Genomic DNA, 20,633 nt, shown 5'->3' with positions numbered 1-20,633 from the left:
ATGTTAGTATACAAAGAAGTGACGTCTAAGGAAACAAGCAATGTATCTGGCAGTAATGGTTCGATTGGTTTGCTTTTTATGAGGTAATCTGTCGTGTCCTGAAGATATGATGGTAATTTGTGGACATATGTCTCATAAAATGATCCAAATATTCTGATATCCTTTCTGTGGATGCACGTTACCGTAGATTATAGGTCTGCTCGGGTTTCCTTGCTTGTGGATTTTGTGTAGAAGATAAAATCTACATGCCTTTGGGGTTCTCAGGGCTTAAGTAGTTTCTCGTTTACTGGTCTATGTGCACCATTTGGTACGCCTTGTCAATAATATTAGTGATAGTTTTTGCATATTCCCGTGTTGGATCTGGTGTAGTTTGCGGTAGAACCTATCGTCACTTAGTTGCTTAATGTAGTCTTCCCAACCCTTTTCTGCAGGCTTAATTATGATGTATGTTCTGCCTTTCAGTGAGTGTAGGGCATCTGTTTCTTCTTTGTCAAATTAGAGTATATGTTAGCATGGTTGATATGTCTGGAAGTGTCATTTTCAACTGTGTTGATAAAGGCTTCTAGATTTGTAATTGAACTTTTTGGTGGGGTCCAATTACTTTTCTTTTTGAATATGGGTTGGTCGCCGCTTATTTTTGCCTTTGATTTATTTATTGGCTGCAAGGCAAAATGGATCTTGAGTTTTAATCGGCGGCTAAACTCTTCGGTGTCCTTTTTCAGCTTCCCTCTGTCAAATGTCTTTCGACGAGGACAGAAACTCAAACCCTTCGATAAAGATATATTTCTGCTTCGTAAGTTCTAACTTTGAGATATTGACCGCTGAGTTAGTAATAGTTGAATTAGTTTTTGCTATATAGTGCTTACTATTCTTCCATTTACGGCAATTTTTCTTCTTACGATAGTTTTTAGAAGAAATTTTGTCAACTGACGTTTCATCATAACAGTGATTTGGTTATTGATCATGACTTCTAAGTTTTCTTTCTCTGACTTTGTATATTTTTGCAGAGAGTCGTTTTTTAATTTAGAGTAAAACGTTTGCAATTGTTCCTCTGTGGAAACTGAATTCAGCTGCTGTTTTAATGCTTCGATTGTTGCTGATTTGACTAGATATTGATGATTTTTGTTTTCCCCAAGTAGGGCTGTGAGTTTCATGGACGCCTCGTGGGTTATTTTATCCCATCGCTTGTTGAATCTGTCTGAGCTCTTACCAATAATTTACGGCTTGATATGAATCTGAAGACCTTTAGTGCCTGTGTTTGTTTCGAGGAAATGATGCCAAAGAGTGCGATGATGCTTTAGACGAAGTAAGGCATTAGTTTCATTGTGAAACATTTTGTGTGTTTTCTGTATTGGTTGAGACAGTCTCCATTCTACTAGATGAGGCAATTATCTAAATACAAGAAGGAAAAATTGGAACGGATAGATAGATAGATAGATATAAAGATAGATTGACATATCCTCTCCTGAAGAACATATACAATAAAAATTATATAATAAAATGAAGAACATGTTTGTTTATAATATCCAATATATTTATAAATTAAAAGATATGCTACTTTTATAAAAGTTATATATGCCGTACTGGAGGGCATTAGAAGCAACTTGAGAAATTCAATACGTCTGTCGGTCAACAATGTCATGTGACCACCATATATGTAATTGTAACTACTAATGATTTTAAATCATTCCACAACTGAACTGCCAGCAAACGTAGCACATAGTGCAATTTGCATTTAAGGATTTGTTTCTCGCCCTAGACATTGTTTCCTCCAATGAAATTCGTAATGGTGTAGGTTAAAAGCGTTTACTTTTCTTTTGAATCCAGCATGTCAATAATTTCAATTTCGCTTTTCTTTCTTTTAATATATATAGATATATACAAAACATCAAGAAATAATTAACCTAGGGTGACTTTAAACTGCTTAAATTTATTTGAAAACGCAATATTTACATAAAAATAAAAAAGAACAATGGAATTAAAAATAACAATGCTTCTGGCGTCCTCAAACATATCGCTCCACCACTTGGTTTGTACATTCGATTCGCAGAGTCGATCACGGTGCCGTCGTTTTTAGTGGTTCCCACGGTATTGATATCAGTAATCCCAGACTGGATTATGCACTCCGGCACTAGGTATAGTAAATAATAGTGTATGAGTTATTTCATATTATCCAATAATATCACAGCAAAACAAAATTCGAGTAATGGTTATTTTCATTAGCATCAGGGGATTCATTCACTGTATGAGCGAAGAACTTTTAAGAATACTTAATCCGTGATTATCGGTCTTTTTAGGACTCGCGGTTCCAATAATTCTGAAGTAAGAGAACCAGTCCATAACTTGATGGACACAAAATAGATTATTTGCTGGTTTTGGATGACCATGACTGGTTATAATTCAAAGAGAAATTGTAGTGAAAAGAATCTTTTGAGAATCTGTTATATATGTAACTGAACAAAGATACAATGTTCCACTGATGCAATTTCAATTTTTATTACAGACTTGACTTAGAAGCATTCAACACTACAAGTAGCACTTGACTTTTAGACCTATCGGAAGTGCGTTTCATGCACGTGTAGATACATAAAATGCGGATCGCATGGTTTTCGGCACACATAAGATTGCTTCCAGTGGCATGTGCCAATCAGCTATCGCATTATAGAGATTCTGATATACAGCTGTACTGCAAACCAATCCATCGAAAGCTGGGCTGTGAATCTTTTACGTAATTGACTGGCGCTACCAAACGAAAACGTTTGCAGCTGTGTAGGGTAAATGTATACTATCTGATTATTCAATATCATTTAACTTCAGCATTTTAAACAGGATTTTAATGTAATTACACAATATTCTTTTGATTCTTCTTTTAATTCCTTGGAAAATTTTCAAAAACGAAAATGCTGGTTTTAAAGACATTGGTATGCAAATGAGTATGCAAATCATTCTCTTTTTTCCAAAGACTAGACTGAAAGTCAAGGCAAATTTTGGGGCCCTATTTATGAGTGAGTAACGCGCGATCAGCTGCGATCATAGAAAACTAAGATATGCCGGCAAATCAGGGTATACGAACGCAGTTTGCTTAAAACAATAAATACAATGAACATTTTATAAACTGCTCAGATGCAGATTTATGAACCCACCTATCTTAGTCTTCGCTGTTCGCAGACTGCCGCGCGTTATAGGTATGTTATCACGTCTGAAGGTTGATATCACTTATCATGTATCGAAGACAGAAAATATTCATTTCATCGACCGCAATTGTATAAATGTAACAGTCCACAAAATAATGAAAGCACGCACTAAAAGGACAGGTTAATGATGGGTCCTTATTGTCACGTTAGTCTTTATGTTGCCTGACTAAAATATGTCATATATTTGACGACACTACTAAAACACCAGATTTCCACTTTCCCATCTGTCGCACAAATGGACTTTGCACATGCTATTGTTTCCGTTTCGCAGTTAGTTGGTGCAGACGTTGTCTACATACATCATATAATTCGCAAGAAATCACCCCATCCCATCCCCCGAGAGAAAGTTTTCGAAATCCTAATTTTGATGGTTATCTCTACATCAACAAATGCTCCACATGATATGGAATTTATTAATTGACAATGACTGTTATTAAGTACAGTATAAAAGGGGCAACAATAAGGCAACAACAGTTGGAAGAGTTTCAAAGATGGAGTACATTCCTATCAAAATAACTGATGATATTTGGATATTGGATATTTAAATCCAGTGCCATGACCGCCTATAAAACATGCCTGCGTTTTAAGTATGTATGCTCTCTGTGTGTGGGGCGTGGGTTTGTGTATAACCCTTGTATACCTCGTTCGCATTTCATCAGAGTCGCCAGATCCCCCAGTGCCCTATCCATCATAGTTTCGATGACGCAGGACGCAGTCAACCCGCAGTGGTCATAAACCGCCTTGCCCATACAATTCCTAATTCTCGTTACAAGGCTGTAAACAAGAAACGGACGTTCAACATTCAAGCATCGGGATAAAACATGTATATCAATATAATCGAGGCTAATTAGACACTACGCTTTACATATGAAGTACTAATTATTGCAAAGAAATAGTAAACAAAGCATTAAGAACCATATTGAAGTTCATATTCAAGGTTTAACAATCTCTAAAATGATGATTCAACCCTTAATTTGACTTTCAACATGCTGTGTGTGTGTGTGTGTAGGAATGCACTCGATGACATGGTAATCGATTTTACAACATTAACTATCAAAGTTGTCACTCCTATAAATACCCTTTCTCAGGGTGGAATGGTAGACTTGTATCAAATATCAACTTGATTAGAACTTTGCTTAATTTGTAAAAGAACCCCTTCAGACGAATTTTTTTCCTTAGGCTAAAGGAAAGAGACGGTTCTCAAGTTAATTTCAATGTGTCCACCAGAACTTATTTTATTGTGTGGAATGTAAATTTAGTAACAATGACACTGACCTTCCGCCTAAAGAACCTAAATCAAGAGACCTATTGATTGTTTTCCTCTTAAGCTAAAACTAGAGTAAATTTCAATGAGATCTTTTAAAAATCCATGCACACTCCTCACAGATCATAATCGTACAATATTTCGCTGCCACAAAGTTATCTTGACCTCGGGGTCATTTAAAATTTAGTACACGGGTACTGGATCCTACCTTCGTTCTCTAACCACCGATTAAAATCTAAACAAAAACGAGCGATTAAAGTAACAAAAAATTGCAGATAATATTTCGCGTTTTAGTTACGTTTCACTGTGATGTTGTCGACAATCTAATTAAAAGCAACCGATGGAAATACAGCTTTTATAAATCTGAAATTAAATCAAATCGTTGATGCCCTTCAGCCATACTGCTCAGTCTCTCAGATGCGAAGATATAAGACTTCGTCTGATTGGTTGATAAAATTAGCGATTATAGTAATACCACAGGTCACCAGAACATGACCATTCAAACAGTCACTGTCAGATTTTCATGATGGATAGTAAAGATATGATTTTAATCAGATTGATGTTATCGATATATTGTGACGTCTGCCGCGTGCTACCTTGCAAAGCGGATAGAAATAGGGCCCACCTATGCGAGTAAAATTTCCAGATTTCTTCCTCCTACATCTTAGGCAAATAGTCACGTTCTACACTAAAACTGTAGTACTGAAAATATCGCAGAAAAAACACACTAAGCTGAGTCTGAGGCAGTTATCTAACAGCACGGTTTTCTCTAGAAGGCAATCTTACTGCGGTATATAAAGGAAGTGGTGAAAAGGAAACAGCTAATCCAACATTAATGTCTTCTACATTTATTTTGAAATTACACACGGAGTAGATCGTAATTTCATTCCTCTTTTGTAAAATTTCCACATGACATCTATAGATTTCTCGTTAATATTGTTTCTGAATGGGTTCTTTTCCCGCATAATTGACAGTGAGCAACGTATGATTTAGAAGCCCTTCATCCGGATTTACCCGGTTTGGGAGATGTTGATTAATTTGTTACCTATTGCAACGTGTTTGTTTATGTTCATATATATATATATATATATATATATATATATATATATATATATATATATATATATATATATATATATATATATATATATATATATATATATCACATAATAATTGCGTTACTGGTGACAAAGTGAGCAATATTTTCAATATTCACAATTCATTTACACTCACTCGCACCACACAAATTTCAACTCTGATGCATCCAGGGCGGTAGTTGACGTCTGTTCCTGTCTGAGGCTTGCAATCCTGTTGTTGAGGTCAGTATGGCACGCTGTTGTTTTCTCTTTCACTTCCGTTTTGTTCCAGCAAGTGTCATGCCTGATAATATCTAGGTAAAAATTATGAGCAGATATTTCAACATACTTTATTGCAGCTCTGCAATATCCTAAAAGTTCATTTATGGCCACTATATCATTGTTTTAAATGAGAAATACAAGCAGTGATTTGTCAAATACGTCACTCTGAAAGCTATAGCAAAATTTTAAACATTTATCCTCCATTTGCATTAACAAATTGTCTAAAGGGGATAGAATGACACCTGCTGATCCAAAATAAAAATATATCATATTTTGTTTTCACTGAAAGAAACGATGATGATGACTCCAATGGTCTTTGTCGCCAATATTGCAAGTAATCTGATATCCCAAACAAAATGATTTGGACGAGTTTCACGAGCCAAATTAGTGTATTTACAAAAAAAGACATAAATATTGACAATGCATAATACTTCGCTCAAATTATAACGGCGCCAATATGTTCAACTGCGAAAATTTAATAACGTTAAAATATTATGATTCAAAGCAACACTCCTTCAGGATCAATTTCTTAAATTCATTACAAAATTCATTACTAAATTGTCGTCGAAATATAAATTATTGATTTCATGCTATTATAAGTAATTTTTTCTTCTTCTAGCAACAATGACTAAACGTACTTAAACATGCCAAACGCATTCCGTGTTTCGAAAATGGCGGTACTCTATATTTACTTTTGTTTCTCCGACTTTGAATCGTTGCTAATTTCTCATTGTCCTGTTGATAGTACTCTCGTTTTGGACATGTAAACGTAGAACGCCAACGTCATTCAGGTAACGTTGAGTCAACTATACTATTTTTTGTCATGATGTTATTGTGTTGTTCACAGCTCAGAAGGACTACAATATGAGCATGTATCTCATGCATATAATTATGTACAATTTTTATTCCTTAGAACATGCGTGGTTATTACGATAAAATTCGTAAATGCATTTCCACCATAAGTTTATTGATTCGTAATAATTATCCCATTACACAAAGATGCACACATTGATACCAGTGGTGGATCAAAAAATCACGTGTAGGGGCTGCGTCAATAATTATGTGAATATTGGTTGGAAGGAACCCCAAATGGTTACCCAAGGATCAAAGTCTCCGGTAGCTACTGTATTGTAAGCGTTTCCATAACGTAATATTTACTATGCAACCGGAGAGAAAGCTTGCTCTAAGAAACGTTCCCCTTGTTTTGTACTAACTTTGTTTAGGGACCAACGGCATTAAGACCCCCCCCCCTTCGTCCCTGCTATGCAAACGTACAAAATTATGTTTTTATGTACAAGTTCACAATTATGTATCTAGGCACGTGAATCGGTTTTGCTGCCATTCCCATTTATGCTTAAGTTTCCAAAGCTCATAACTGTTTACAAGAAATAGAATTTTCTAAAACTAAACAAACGTTTACATACCATCATGTCCCTCCACGCAAAGGTAGTCAGTTGTTTTCTGGATGATGCCAAAGGTCATAGAAAAAATGAGATCATTAGTGCAGTTGGCGACATTAGGTTGATAACAGGCCCTGAACTCGTCCACTTTCCTGTGTATAGAAAAATACGAATGAATTATATTCTTTTACATGGTTTCTGGGTAGAAACTATAGTTGGGATAACCGCTTTTACATTGTGAAGAGTACTTGTGCACAATCGCTGAGCTGTGTAGAGATAGACTTTTTTCTGTTCTTGCTCTTATTCGATTTACACAGTGCAAACTCTTACGGAAACCAAATGATAGGCAACCAGTTACGTTAGTTATGTCCTTTTTGATTGAATACAATTTAAATTCAGACTCATCGTTGACCTCAAACCTTTTTTACGATGTTAGATGGGTCACGGCACACGTATCAACGCAGTTCCCTTTTCTGTTCTGAAGAAATTTTGAGGTTGAAGAGTTTTTGATTTACGTATGAGTTTGAGTTTGATTTAAAAGGAAGTTGTATAATTGTAAAGATCGTTGTCTACGATCTATGCACTACACAAACTTTAATTATCTAAGATTGCTTTTTTGATGGTGCAAGTAACGTCTTTACAGAATCCCAAATTAACAATCTGAGAAGTTAATATAATGATAGAACTGTTCCACTTGTCCTATTACAATAATAGTACACTCTTTCTCGACAAATTTCCAGACGTTCAATTGCCAATATTATCGATTTATTGACTACTCAGAACTTTCATCGATTCCCAGACGTTCAATTGCCAATATTGTCGATTTATTGACTACTCAGAACTTTCATCGATTCCCAGACGTTCAATTGCCAATATTATCGATTTATTGACTACTCAGAACTTTCATCGATTCCCAGACGTTCAATTGCCAATATTATCGATTTATTGACTACTCAGAACTTTCATCGATTCCCTAGGCCACTCGTAAACGTCTTTTTAGCACAAAACTACCCCGATATATCTTCACCAAAGTGACATTTTAGAGATGAACAACCGGTATTTTCGCAATCATTAAAAATATTATCTTCGTATTCCTATACGAGAACATGTATGCATCACTTCGTTGAAAAAATGTAAAAACAACACATAGAGTCCCAGGGACCATAGTGATATCTGAGATATATAATATTGCAATTTAAAATCGTCTATTTTTATCCAACAAAATATATGGACTACTCCAATGCTTAGAATGAAAAATACTATCAAGTACCTGGAACACTCAGCAAGATTAAACTGGACTAAGGGGCAATTTTATTTTAGCATATTACTATCTCGTTGCGCAGAAGGTGCAAGCTAGCAGAGAAACATCATACTATCCCTCTAAATTTCACGATCAAATACAACAATCTTTGTTCACTGAGTACAAACAATCTATAATATACAGCCCAAAAGAAAATCCATAAACATCTGGAAGTGTTGGATGTACTCTAATTTGTACGAACTCCAACAGAAAGTAAATAAATTATGCATCAGTAGTACGTTAATTACTGTTGCCGAGAAGGCCCAAATGATCAAGAGAAATTTATTATAGCTATAAATATTATTCTGCATAGAATTTGACCACGCACAATAAATGAAACTAAAATTTCACTGAGAACTTATTTCTAGCATTTATTTATTCCCTGCTACGTCGCAACTTTTCTATTGCTCTATCACGATGGAATTTTGTATTTGTCAGATCGAAAAAAAGAGAGAAATACATCATTATGGCCTCCTTTTAGCCGGCGGTGTCACTCCTTCTTTACGCCAGTACCTGAGAATGTTGGCGTAATTTTAAAAAAAATTATGTATTTAATGTATCTGATACCTTTATTAGATAGAATATACAAGAATACTGTGATGTCTAAGAGCTATAGTCATTTCTACGGATGATTTTTTGTTCCAATGATACAGTTCTAACAATGATAGACTTTATTAAAGGCATACAGTTAAGAATCACACAATACCAAAAATTATAACAATCACCATCTTTATAAAATTATACCAATTTAAATTATGAAATACAAAAGTCCGAAAATTTAACTTTGTAAAATTTCTCAAATATTCCATCGTGACATTTCTACTAGCAATTAATGTGGGCTTTATATATACTACAACAAAGACTGACGCACAGGGAATTGATATTGTCTACGCGCGTGTGTGGTTTGGATTTTTAACGTAACTTGAACAGTGTTTCAGTCATACCACTACGATGTATGCAGTATGTCAGTTTATAATGATTTGGCATCATGCCGCAGACATCTAGCATGATGTCCCCACTCATTCACTTTATCCTGATACCAGGCCTACCAGTCTAAACACTAATCTCATAATGCCGAGGGCCAAGCGATGGGCAGTTAGTACTATTTTTAGAAGTCTTTGGTATGACTCTGCTGGGGTGCGAACTCGCGACTTCCAGCCTCCGAGGCGGATTCTCTAACCACTAGGCCACTGGTTGTTGTAGTGTTTAACGCCATTTTCCAGCACACGATATGCTATACATGGCGGCCAGTATTAATGGTGGAGGAAGAACCCGGGAAATCCCCAGAAAAAAACACCGACCTACGAGAAGCTACTGGCAAGCTTTCTCACATACCCACATTGGCTGAATCCGAGACTCGAAGCCACGCAGACAGAGGTGAGATGGCAGTGATCAGTAACGGAGAGCGCTTTAGACCACTTGGCCACTCGGGGCCCCTAGGCCACTGGAGCGGTTGGAATAGATATAGAAACTTCAGCGTAAATGTTTTATAATATAACAAAAAATACATTGTTAGCACGTTCTAAAATGCAGACTGTTTAACTTTTTTTAAATTTCAGATCGATAAGTTTGCAGTTTCCTTCTTCTTTGTCTCTGTAGGACTGATCCGTTTGATGATAATCTGAACGAACGGATTATCATGTTCTTTTTTTATGTTTTTGTTGTTGTTGTTGTTGTTGTTAAAAGATTGTATCTATAATTTATATGTGCAGCAGATTTTATGAGTGACATGTGCCCGTGATTTCCATCCATCCGTTGATATGGGAATGTACGATGTAGCGACTTAGGTGGACATATCCTTGTGATTTAATTCTATCAACATCACAGCAGTCATGCATTCCTGATGCAACCAATATTTATAACGCGTGCACCTTCTTCCGTCCCGACTAGTGTTCAGTTGTTAGTCTTCAAACGTTTTGATAAATATTTACCGGAGATTATACAACCCGAGCAATCATATTGCAGATGATGAAGAGTCTCAATACAAGGAGATCAAAATATCTGACATTGTACATCACATCTGAGGCTATTCCTGAACACGTAGTTGGTCAATTTAAATGTATAAGACCTGCATTATATGAATTTCTTGGACTGTACATGTCTTAAAACTTTTCATGAACAATGGAGATGATAGAACCGATTTCTTACAAAGTACATTGCCCATGGCTGCTATGGGAATTTTCATTTTATTCCTGTGCACTAAATGTGTGCAACGTCACTAGAGCCAGAAGGCGAACTTTTATCGCGATGTTTAATTGCTATAACTCACTGCCAGCACGAAATTAGTATGTCACATTGAATTGTTCCAATCGATCTGTTAAAAGTGGAATGAAACTTTGTTTTCATTTTCCTGAAAATGGTAAGCATCCAAGGTTGAGCGATGTAAACGAAGTTGGATAGACAGCGGCCCTCGTCTTGTACTAATACTAATAGTGATAACCCTCTTGCACCGTTATTGAGCTATCCAAGTGCCGATTGAATATGATATCGTAGCTAGTCCTCTACTATGACGTCGATAAACTTAGGGGGATAAACTCGATGTCCATGCTGCTTGCATCTGCTTTAAGTATTTTTTACCAGATAACCTTTACCCAAAAAATCCAGCGACGACTTTACCATCGCTAGAATGCTTTCACGTCGAAACTGCTATTTTGGTTGAATGCTTGGTCATTTATGTATCAAAACATTCAACACTACCTTTAATACTTCCTTTTAAATCTTAATTCAACAGAGAGATTGGCTCTGTAATGTACATACCCATGTGACTTCGCGCGGCTGACTTCAAAAGGCACTTGTCAGTGTCAACAAAGCGAAACGAAATTTATAGTAATGAAAATGCTGCGAAATGTGTTGAACAGAAAGTGTGTTTGCTTTACACTATCAATAAAATTGAGTTAAATTTTTAATTGTATTTTTGCTGTTTTATTCCGTAATCATATTTGCTTTTTTTATACTAGTGTGAAATGTAATATAAGATAATGAAATAGAGAGTTTATGGAATTGAGTTAATGAGTGTTATATAATTATTTTTTTCATCGTAAACTGTCAAGACTAAACTACTTTGATTTGATGTAATATGTTACTTAATACTCTTTCTCCCCCCCCCCCAATAATTTAAGCATACAACCAGATTACTATCGACGGATCATTAAAAATGTATCTGTTAATAAGTTAACCTGAAGCGATTAAGTGACATCACATAGGAGATTATTACTCACTTTCAGCGACTGAAATATCTTTCAAATATTGCGCCATCCCCTGCTTCGTGGAAAAAGTCTGTCAGATACCGTTACTAAGAAATCTGTGTTGGGATTTTCAGCAAGACAAGGAAATTCCAGTGGCGTGGCTACAATATTTATCTCCCCACGAGGCTACAAATACTAACATATATTATTTTTCTCACCCAGTCTTTTCCAATTAAATTAAAATAACCTTGCGCTTTTGCAGTTTAGTTGACAGATTCAAAACACATTATTATGCATCAAATATTATTATTGCTTCTCACTCGGTATAAATATCATTAGGTGCTGTAGTCTTATATGAAATATCGGAATAATTATCTAAGTAGAAACAATCTACATATGCCGTTCTTAGGAAAGGGGAAGAAAAAAAAAATCAAGAAATAAAGTTATTGGGTATTGAAAGTATTGCGCAACGAGCGTCTCCAGCCACGTGCTATTGTTGTTCAAAATACAGTACTACGCATTTACTTTAATATGTTAATGAGGGCAATAGGGTGACCTGTCGACCCGAAGTAAATAAGTTCTACGCATGAGAAAATATAAACACAAACACAAAACCATTTTATATTATTACTGTGTTATCACATTTAAACGATGCCATGCGAACAAATAAGTAATTCATATCTCAAATATGGATAACTTTTAGCTTCTATCGATTCTAATTTGGAAAGAGTTATGTGGTAGACTACGGTACGATAGATTACAACACTGAGTGCAAATTACCGTACAGTTCAATTAAATATGTAGCGACGGAGCGGATTTCTAACTCATGATATTCTTGGAAATTAATATTTTCTTTCGTGGAAATATGGCAAATGTTGATATTACATAGGCAATACGCTGCATGCAAATCTAGTGGAATAGTGTGTGGGCTGATTAATAAACCACTCAGATTGGTAAGTGCAGGAATTTTCATTTGTTTTTTATTCAAATGGCGCTGTCTGGGGTATTTGAGAAAGTCTGAAGTGCGCAGGTCTGATATAACATATTTCTAATACGTATATAGTCGGTGTGTATGGAGCAGTGTTTTCTGTCATAGTTCGTTACATACAGCCTCGTAAAGTTTTACCACAGTAAATTTTCAGGTCAGCGTCATTAGATGTAGCTAACAATATCTAATTAGTTTCACAAGAAAGATTTAAAACTAATTAGGTACTTTTAGCTACACTTAATGGTACTGACCTGAAAATTTACTGAGTTAGCCTACAGATAGGACAAAATTCACCTTGCTGTGTGGAAAGAACAATAGTTTCTAAGTCCTAATATTTGTACTTCATGTGCGTGTCTGTCTCCCGCTAATGTATTACATGGCGTGTTCTCAAATGTGGAGAGACCTGAAGTTCAGTGGCGTCACTCGGGTTGGTGTCACCCAGTGCGGTAGCTCATGGTGTCACCCCCATGGTCCTCCTTCCGTAACAGACCATACAGAATCCTTAGTAATGTCATTTTGGTGTCACCCCCTCTGATGGTGTCACCCTGTGCAGTCCGCACCCCCTGCATCCCCCTAGCGACGCCACTGCTGTGCCTGCTAGTCATGTATTTAACTATGATCGGTTATCCGCTTATGAAATCCGACTAGACCGAGCAGTGTGTGCTTTGTAAAATTTGCAATTTTTCATTTTGGTGTCACCCCTCTGAGATGGTGTCACCCGGTGCGGTCCGCACCCCCCGCACCCCCCTAGCGACGCCACTGCTGAAGTTGCAATAATTTTTGTGTTATATATAAGTTGTTGTTGTTGTTGTTTGATTTTAGAACGATTCCATCAGGTACAGCAGAAGACAATAAGGATTTCTTCTTTTGAATAGTGGTCCCTAGTGCGTGGACACCATGACTGAGACGGCCTGACTGAGACAACCAGACTTGAGATAAGAAAATAATATTATCAAAACAGCTAGATTTCACTGTCCATGGGTGAGAAAAAGAAATGTCGATAGATAAAGTGTTTAAAGGCGCAACGACGATCGCTTTTGAAATGTTTCGTGTGTTTATCTTAAAAATGGCTCTATTTTTTTATATAGGTAAGAGTGCATGCAATATAATATCACAAACAAATGAATAGACTGGCGTTCAATTCTACTCCAAGCTTGACCCATGTAAGGATCAACAATTCGTGTTATGCATATAATTTGTTGACTTTTCTTAATGATTATGTGTTATATACATTTGCATTTTGTACCTGACTTTGTCAAAATCAAGTGCACTGTGTACCTGACCAGGGACATTTATTTTGCAAACAACACAACCGATAGCTAATATTTCTCTTAGTGAGTATAGATTAAATATTCAGATCATTATTAATGGAAATAAACGTTTATTTGGGTCTGGGACATCAGATTTTCACCTGGAAATTCCTACACTTGTTGACAACTTTGAATGTTTAGAGTTAGAGAGGAGACTGACCTACCGCCAGGCTATATTATTGTTTCTTATATCTATCTATCTATCTATCTATCTATCTATCTATCTATATATATATATATATATATATATATATATATATATATATATATATATATATATATATATATATATATATATATATATATATATATATATATATATATATAACTTGAGAAATTACTCCTTCCTGCTTTACATCTTGAAGCAGAATCAGTTTAATTGTTGTGTTCATTTCAATGGGTTTATTTATTTATTCATATGATTATTCACTGGCAATATGAAGTGCTCATCAATTATATTATTGGAGAGAAACATTAATTTGGAATTATAATGAATTCAGACAAGAACATTTATGGATTATATTATTGTGATACGTCAAAAGACTCTTAGCACATCGCTGTACTCCAGGAAACTGGTGCATTATGATGTTCGGGACTACGGGCACATCAGCACATTCAGTGTTGGAACTTATTTGAAATACCACTGAAATTCAGTTGGAACTACATTTCAAATTTTGCTAAAACGTTTAGGGCTATTTGGAGTTTAATTAACAGTACTGTAAATTCTTTTAAATTTTCACACTGTACTCAAGGAAAATACATTTTTGCTGAATTTTATAAAACTCTTTGTTTTCCGCTCTTTTCTGTTTGTTTAAGTCCGTAGAGTCGTAACAGTAGAAACATATGGAAAAAGTACCCTTTCACAAAGCGACAATTAACATCTCCTGTTTGGGACATGATTGAATTCTTAATAAGGGCTAGGACGCGCTCGGTTAACAGCTAGGAACAGACGAGATTGCAATATTAACGCGAGGTCATAACGGTAGAATGTCCAGATTTGATATGAACCAGGGAAAGTTTTAGGAAATTATAGTCCATTTGAAACAGGCGTCAAAAAATTATATTTTCCAAGATAGTTATTAATAAAGGCTGATAGGAGAGGATTTTTCTTACTTCGATGGAAGTGATACAGATTTTTGGCGGATAAAGTAGTAACCCTGACTGGCTAAGATAAAGGAAGGGGAGGCTGTTCCCAGACGGAATTCACGGTTTTAAAATAGTTTTGCTTGTAAAATTAACCAGTCAAAGTTTCAATGGTATGACAGAAGTTGACTCGAAGGAAAAATAGCAAGTATCGTTTCTCATGAAATAAATGTATCAACAAAAAAAAAAAGAAAAAAAAAAGTGTCGGAAAGTTGAAGACACGGAGAGAGCGAGAGATTCAGCTGTAGAGGGAGGTAAGAATCTCGAATAACGCACAAGGTTGGTCTCAGTTGTACGCAATGTATATTCATTGATGTAAGTCTGTAAGTAGTATTGAATTTATTCGTTTTAAATTCATCCTTCATTTTTTCCTTGATTTCAAAAATAAAGGTGCAAAGTATATGGTTGATGTATCGTAAGAATGTTATACAATATTTAGTTACATGTATGAATTTGTATTCCGTTGTTTTGAACATAATATAAATCATGTTGTGTAAGATTTCAGGTATTTCTTCTGACACAAATTGTGAGGAGTAAAAAATATGTCTTAAATGATTTGTATCATAGAGATTTCATGCTTCGTCTAAGGTATGCTGAGAATTGATTTTTACTATCTCTGGAAATATATGTCAGTGAATCGCTATTTAGCGCAAGTAACGTAGCTAGGAAAAGGTGTAAATTCCATAAATTCGTGTGTAATTAAGTTGTGAATTCTTTTCAACCCAGAGTCAAAGGATGTGTGTCGATTGACATAGTTCAGCTGGTAAATATATAGCCAAAGCTGGGTGTGATGGTTTATCTAAAGAGGTCTAATTATATCATGGTCATTTAGAGTGCATTGGCTGTTATCAAGACATCGATTTATGATAATAAGGCGGTGAGTGTGTATTAGGTGGCGAACTGACCATATTAACTAGTTATGTTGAATTTCGATAGACTATATATGACGAAAAAGAGTGTGGATATTTGTTGATTCTAGGGGAGAAAACCTAACATGTATTAAGGATTGGTATTAGTTTTTGTATTTTAAAGAATACAGCTCTATTAGGCTGCACAGTGGGAAAAGAGCAAAGTGTGCAACCAAGAGGCTGATGACCTGAAAAGGCTCGACCGGAAGCACCAGGTAATGCTGTCATGCCAGCAATCTGAATTCGATAAGTCACTGGATCATATGATCAAATTTGCTATATCAGTATAACAGAACGGCTCATTGAATTTCGATTAGTTGTGTAACTCTGTTTCTGAGAGATACTGAATCATTCACAAGCTGTGTCCGATTTCATTTTGGTTATGTCACTTGATTAAATTGTTATATATACTCTTCTATATCTCAGCTTAGATCTCTGGCATTCCATCTTTAATTTCTTATTTTTAGTTTAGTAATTACTCTATCTGGACAATAACACCGTCGTCGATCATCTCATAGATAACGATAACTAAAATCCTACAGAATGTGTGAGATCACACATCATTTACACCACTTCCTGACGGACTTCTTTATCAAATACACACGGAAAAGATTTTGTGGTTTTTTTTATTATTATGATAGAATAACTGACATCGGATCAGTTTCTGCAAAAGAAACCATTTGTCCAACTTGCAACAGATGTTAAAATCGCTAAAGATTTACAAAGGTCTCGTATTTTGTACTTGATTGTACAATTTGCTTGCAAGGAACTGTTATTGCAATTATTCAAATTGTATAAGAATTTCTTTTTTCATTATGCAATAATAGTATAAATTTTTTTTTACGCTCAATCTCTCCCTGGGTTTATCGGTAAATTTATCATTTTCACGCGTTTTAAAAACTGCGCAGGAAGCGGTTGATTTTACTATAGCGGCAATCTTAAATTGCCGCTATAGTACCTTCTTTTAGTCTGTTTAACTCGAAATAAGTCTGTTGTGTTGGAAACAGTTAATTTGTCTTGAAAATACGTCTTTTTTGCAGCCTAGCAACACTATCCTCAAATACTTACATGCACATTCTACTGAGTTGTAAAGTGGAAGGTATGGCTGCCAGATCTTCAGCCTGCAACACGTCTATACCAGGCGTACTCAGGATCTTAACGCATTGTTTGATTAGCTCTATGTTACATCCCCACACCAGGGACACTGAAAGTAAAAACATAAGTTGAAATGACTTTGGAATGACCGATACATATGTATGCAAGTTGGTCGGTACGCATGATTCCATGTCTGTTAATGATATCCAGTTTTCTTTCTCTTGGCCTTTCTGTCCGACCAGCAAATAGTTAATCTGAACCTAAAAGCAGGTAACAGTGTTGTAACAATTTCAACCCGACCATGATTGGTCATGTTTTAGGCCGCCTGGAGAGAAAGCAGTTAAACTGGAGTACATGTAACTATAAGTCATGTGTCGTCAGGGTAGGGATTCGATGCACTATTCAGACATTTGTCTATATGAGTCGGGTAATATTATAAAGTTGTACTATAACTTACTAATAAATCATATCAATAGAAAAATGTTTATATTTTTTTTAGCCATATCATTCGTACTTAAATGTCTCATAACAAAGAAGAATCTGCAAAAGAAGCACAAAAAGTCCTTGAAACAGGTACACATTTATCATTTGTAAGAATTTTTTTCATAAGCCTTCCCAAATTTATTTATTTATTTACCCTTGTCAAACCAGATTATTTTAACATAAAACATGTTCAGAACCTATATTTTGTTATCAGTCTTTTGAGATATCTTTGTTGTTTTATGTGGAGCACCTACCAATATAACTGTTAGTTCTACAATCGGAACTGTCAGTGCTACAATTAGAACACCAGGCCGACCAGTCCTAACACTAACCTAAATGTAGATAAATTCTTCATCTTTACGAAGCGATGTTTTAATCTTGATGCTTTCAAGGATGACACTTATGGGTTAATCGAACAGCTGTCACAACTTTGTTAATTTCCGAAACCGATCAGCGAATGGTCGACAATAATTATACCCTTTCTTGGAGAGGGGGCTGGTCATAAATTGCAAGCTTTGTCGTTTACATGAAAGGCATCGATCCTTCGTCATTGATATTCACTATCATTATTTTGATGCCACCCTGTGGGGTATTACGTGTCATACACATTAAGACACCGATATAATGATAGAGACATATGCTATTTGTATTTGTATCCCATTGGTCGATATTGACTCTTGTAATAAATAAATAAATAAATAAATAAATAAATAAATTTTAAAAAAATAAATAAATAGCTTTGTTCACTACGCCAAAAAAATCCCATGCACATGCATTACATAACTTTTTCTCAGCGAGAACTATTATCATTGTAATCATTTTCTAGAGTGATAAATCTGAAGCTTTTCTAAAACGAGTACTTAAAATAACAGTTATGGGACCATTTTTACCGTCAAACGAAACATGACCTTGTTGTGGCATAATTAACGTAAAATCAATGGAAACCTCGCATTACACCTTTGTGAGCATAAAGACGTGAGTCTGAATATATGCGTACGTGCGTGTGTGCGTTGGCATTGTATTGTAGGAAAAACATACCTGGATATCCCATAATCCAACAGAGAACGAACAAATGGAAAAAAGAGGTGTTAATCCATTTTAATTTTAGAACTGAATAACCCATCTTTTAATTCGTTACTTTTAAAGTTATTCTACTTCTTGAACGGTTTAAGGATCGTATGAATCAAACGTGGAAATGTAAATGGCCTGGTCATACACGGGAGGAATCCTATGTGGTGTGTCAACAGTACATGGAGGTGTGTCAGGTAAGCCAGTTTCATCGATCATCTCACTACATCCTACATGTAGGAATGTAATATAAATAGGTGAAAAGAAAGGTAAGATCGAACCTGTCTAAATGGACACTTTTATTATTTATCAATTGTATACCACAGCAATATGAATTCGTTCATTGTTAGAATCACAGATGCTAAGTCGTGATTTGTATCGAGAGGTCATTTTCTTTCAACAAGCTGACTTTGTAAAGCGTGGTTTGGAGTTTGTAGTATTCGGTTAAAACTTCTTTACGCACAGTGCTGCGAACCGGATTTCGACTCGGTTTCCTACGTTTCAGAAAGGAATACATAGTATAGAAGTTTCTAGGACATAATGTACATGTTACGTCAAAATGTAGCATTTTTGATAATACGAATTTTACGTTCATGTCAAATTTTAATGCTTACAAATGTTTTAGTGAATGAGATATAGAAATTTAGCATTTAGTTACTTTCTACTAACCAAATGCATTTAGTTACTTTCTACTAACCAAATGCACAGTGTTATCAATATATCTTGATATCTGGATAAGACACCTCGACTCAATTTGATTCGGCGTAAATGCATTGTCAAAAATTCAATAAATGCAGTATATTTTGTCCATACAAATTTCCATCTAAAAAATTCACAAATGTAGAGGGAGCTAAATTCGAGAGGACGTTTTCTCTGTGAAAGATTTCTGAGAATATGCGAGCTGTAATTTAAGTAAGGGTTCTTTTAGCAAGAGTTATTTCAGCAACTATGGAAGTTCAAGCAAAACGATTATACGTGGAGGCGATCTCGGAACGTCACAGTTGAAAGGAGGGAAAGCCAGACAATTTATTACAGTCAATGTACATATTTGTGATAGATTACTCTGTCCATTGTGTCTTTACCTATTTAAACATATACATCACGTCACGTTCACCCTCCGGACCAAATGATTTTAAAAGGTACATCATTGTACATACTAATGCCAATTGACTGATAAGCGCCAGGAACAAACACTCGTTTGTCAAGCTGCCTAAGTTGGATTAAAAACAAATATAAAGTGAACTATTTTACTGTGGCATGATAGTAGCTACCGCTCCGGTGGCCTAGTGGTTAGAGCGTCCGCCTCGGATGCGGGAGGTCGTGGGTTCGATCCCCGGCCGAGTCATACCAAAGACTTACAAAAATGGTACTAACAGCTGCCTCGCTTGGCGCTCAGCATTAAGAGGTTAGTGTTAGGACTGGTCGTCCCGGTGTCAAGATAATGTGACTGGGTGGGACAGCATGCCACATGTCTGCGGCATGATGCCCCAGTGCTAGACATCACTAAAAACTGCCACACTGCAGACATCGTAACGATATGACTGAAAAATTGTTAAAGCTACGTTAAAAAATCCAAATCCAAATGATCGTGGCTAAATTTTCGAATAAAGATAATAATTGGTTTACGGATGGTGGTGATGCAGTTTGTTGGAACACTCATTCATCCATTCATCATTCTAAAGGACAATAAAAGCCTATCTTTATTCAGACTTTTATATAGTGATTGTTTATATTATGTTAAAAATTCAGTTATAGCTATCGGTCTAGAATATATAAAATCATATGTGTATGTTTCTTCATCTTATACTTATGCTTTTAAATCAAGTTATTTATTCTTCCATCCATCAATTCATGTGTACGACTGACTTTAGGAATGTGGTATTTCCGTCAATCTATCTATCTATCCATCCATCTATGAATCCGGCCATATATAGATA

General features: G+C 35.6%; 1 protein-coding gene across 1 annotated transcript; it reads right to left on the bottom strand.

Annotated features, from left to right (window-relative positions):
• Positions 1 to 1,910: 1,910 nt before the first annotated feature.
• Positions 1,911 to 18,829, bottom strand: LOC149774592 (uncharacterized). Its single transcript, XM_089945098.1, has 6 exons — positions 18,667 to 18,829; positions 17,119 to 17,254; positions 7,241 to 7,368; positions 5,692 to 5,848; positions 3,835 to 3,968; positions 1,911 to 2,131 (listed from the first exon to the last, which is right to left on the bottom strand). The coding sequence occupies exons 1-6, from the start codon at positions 18,749 to 18,751 to the stop codon at positions 1,950 to 1,952; spliced, it is 822 nt and encodes a 273-aa protein (XP_089801224.1). The 5' UTR covers positions 18,752 to 18,829; the 3' UTR covers positions 1,911 to 1,949.
• Between the last annotated feature and the right edge of the window lie 1,804 nt (positions 18,830 to 20,633).

This window comes from Sinohyriopsis cumingii, unplaced genomic scaffold (genome assembly GCF_028554795.1).
Source record: "Sinohyriopsis cumingii isolate HCF-2022 unplaced genomic scaffold, ASM2855479v2 utg000198l, whole genome shotgun sequence".
Classification (NCBI taxonomy): Eukaryota; Metazoa; Mollusca; class Bivalvia; order Unionida; family Unionidae; genus Sinohyriopsis; species Sinohyriopsis cumingii.
The sequence above is the reverse complement of the archived record's forward strand: the minus strand, read 5'-3'. Positions and strand labels throughout refer to the sequence as shown.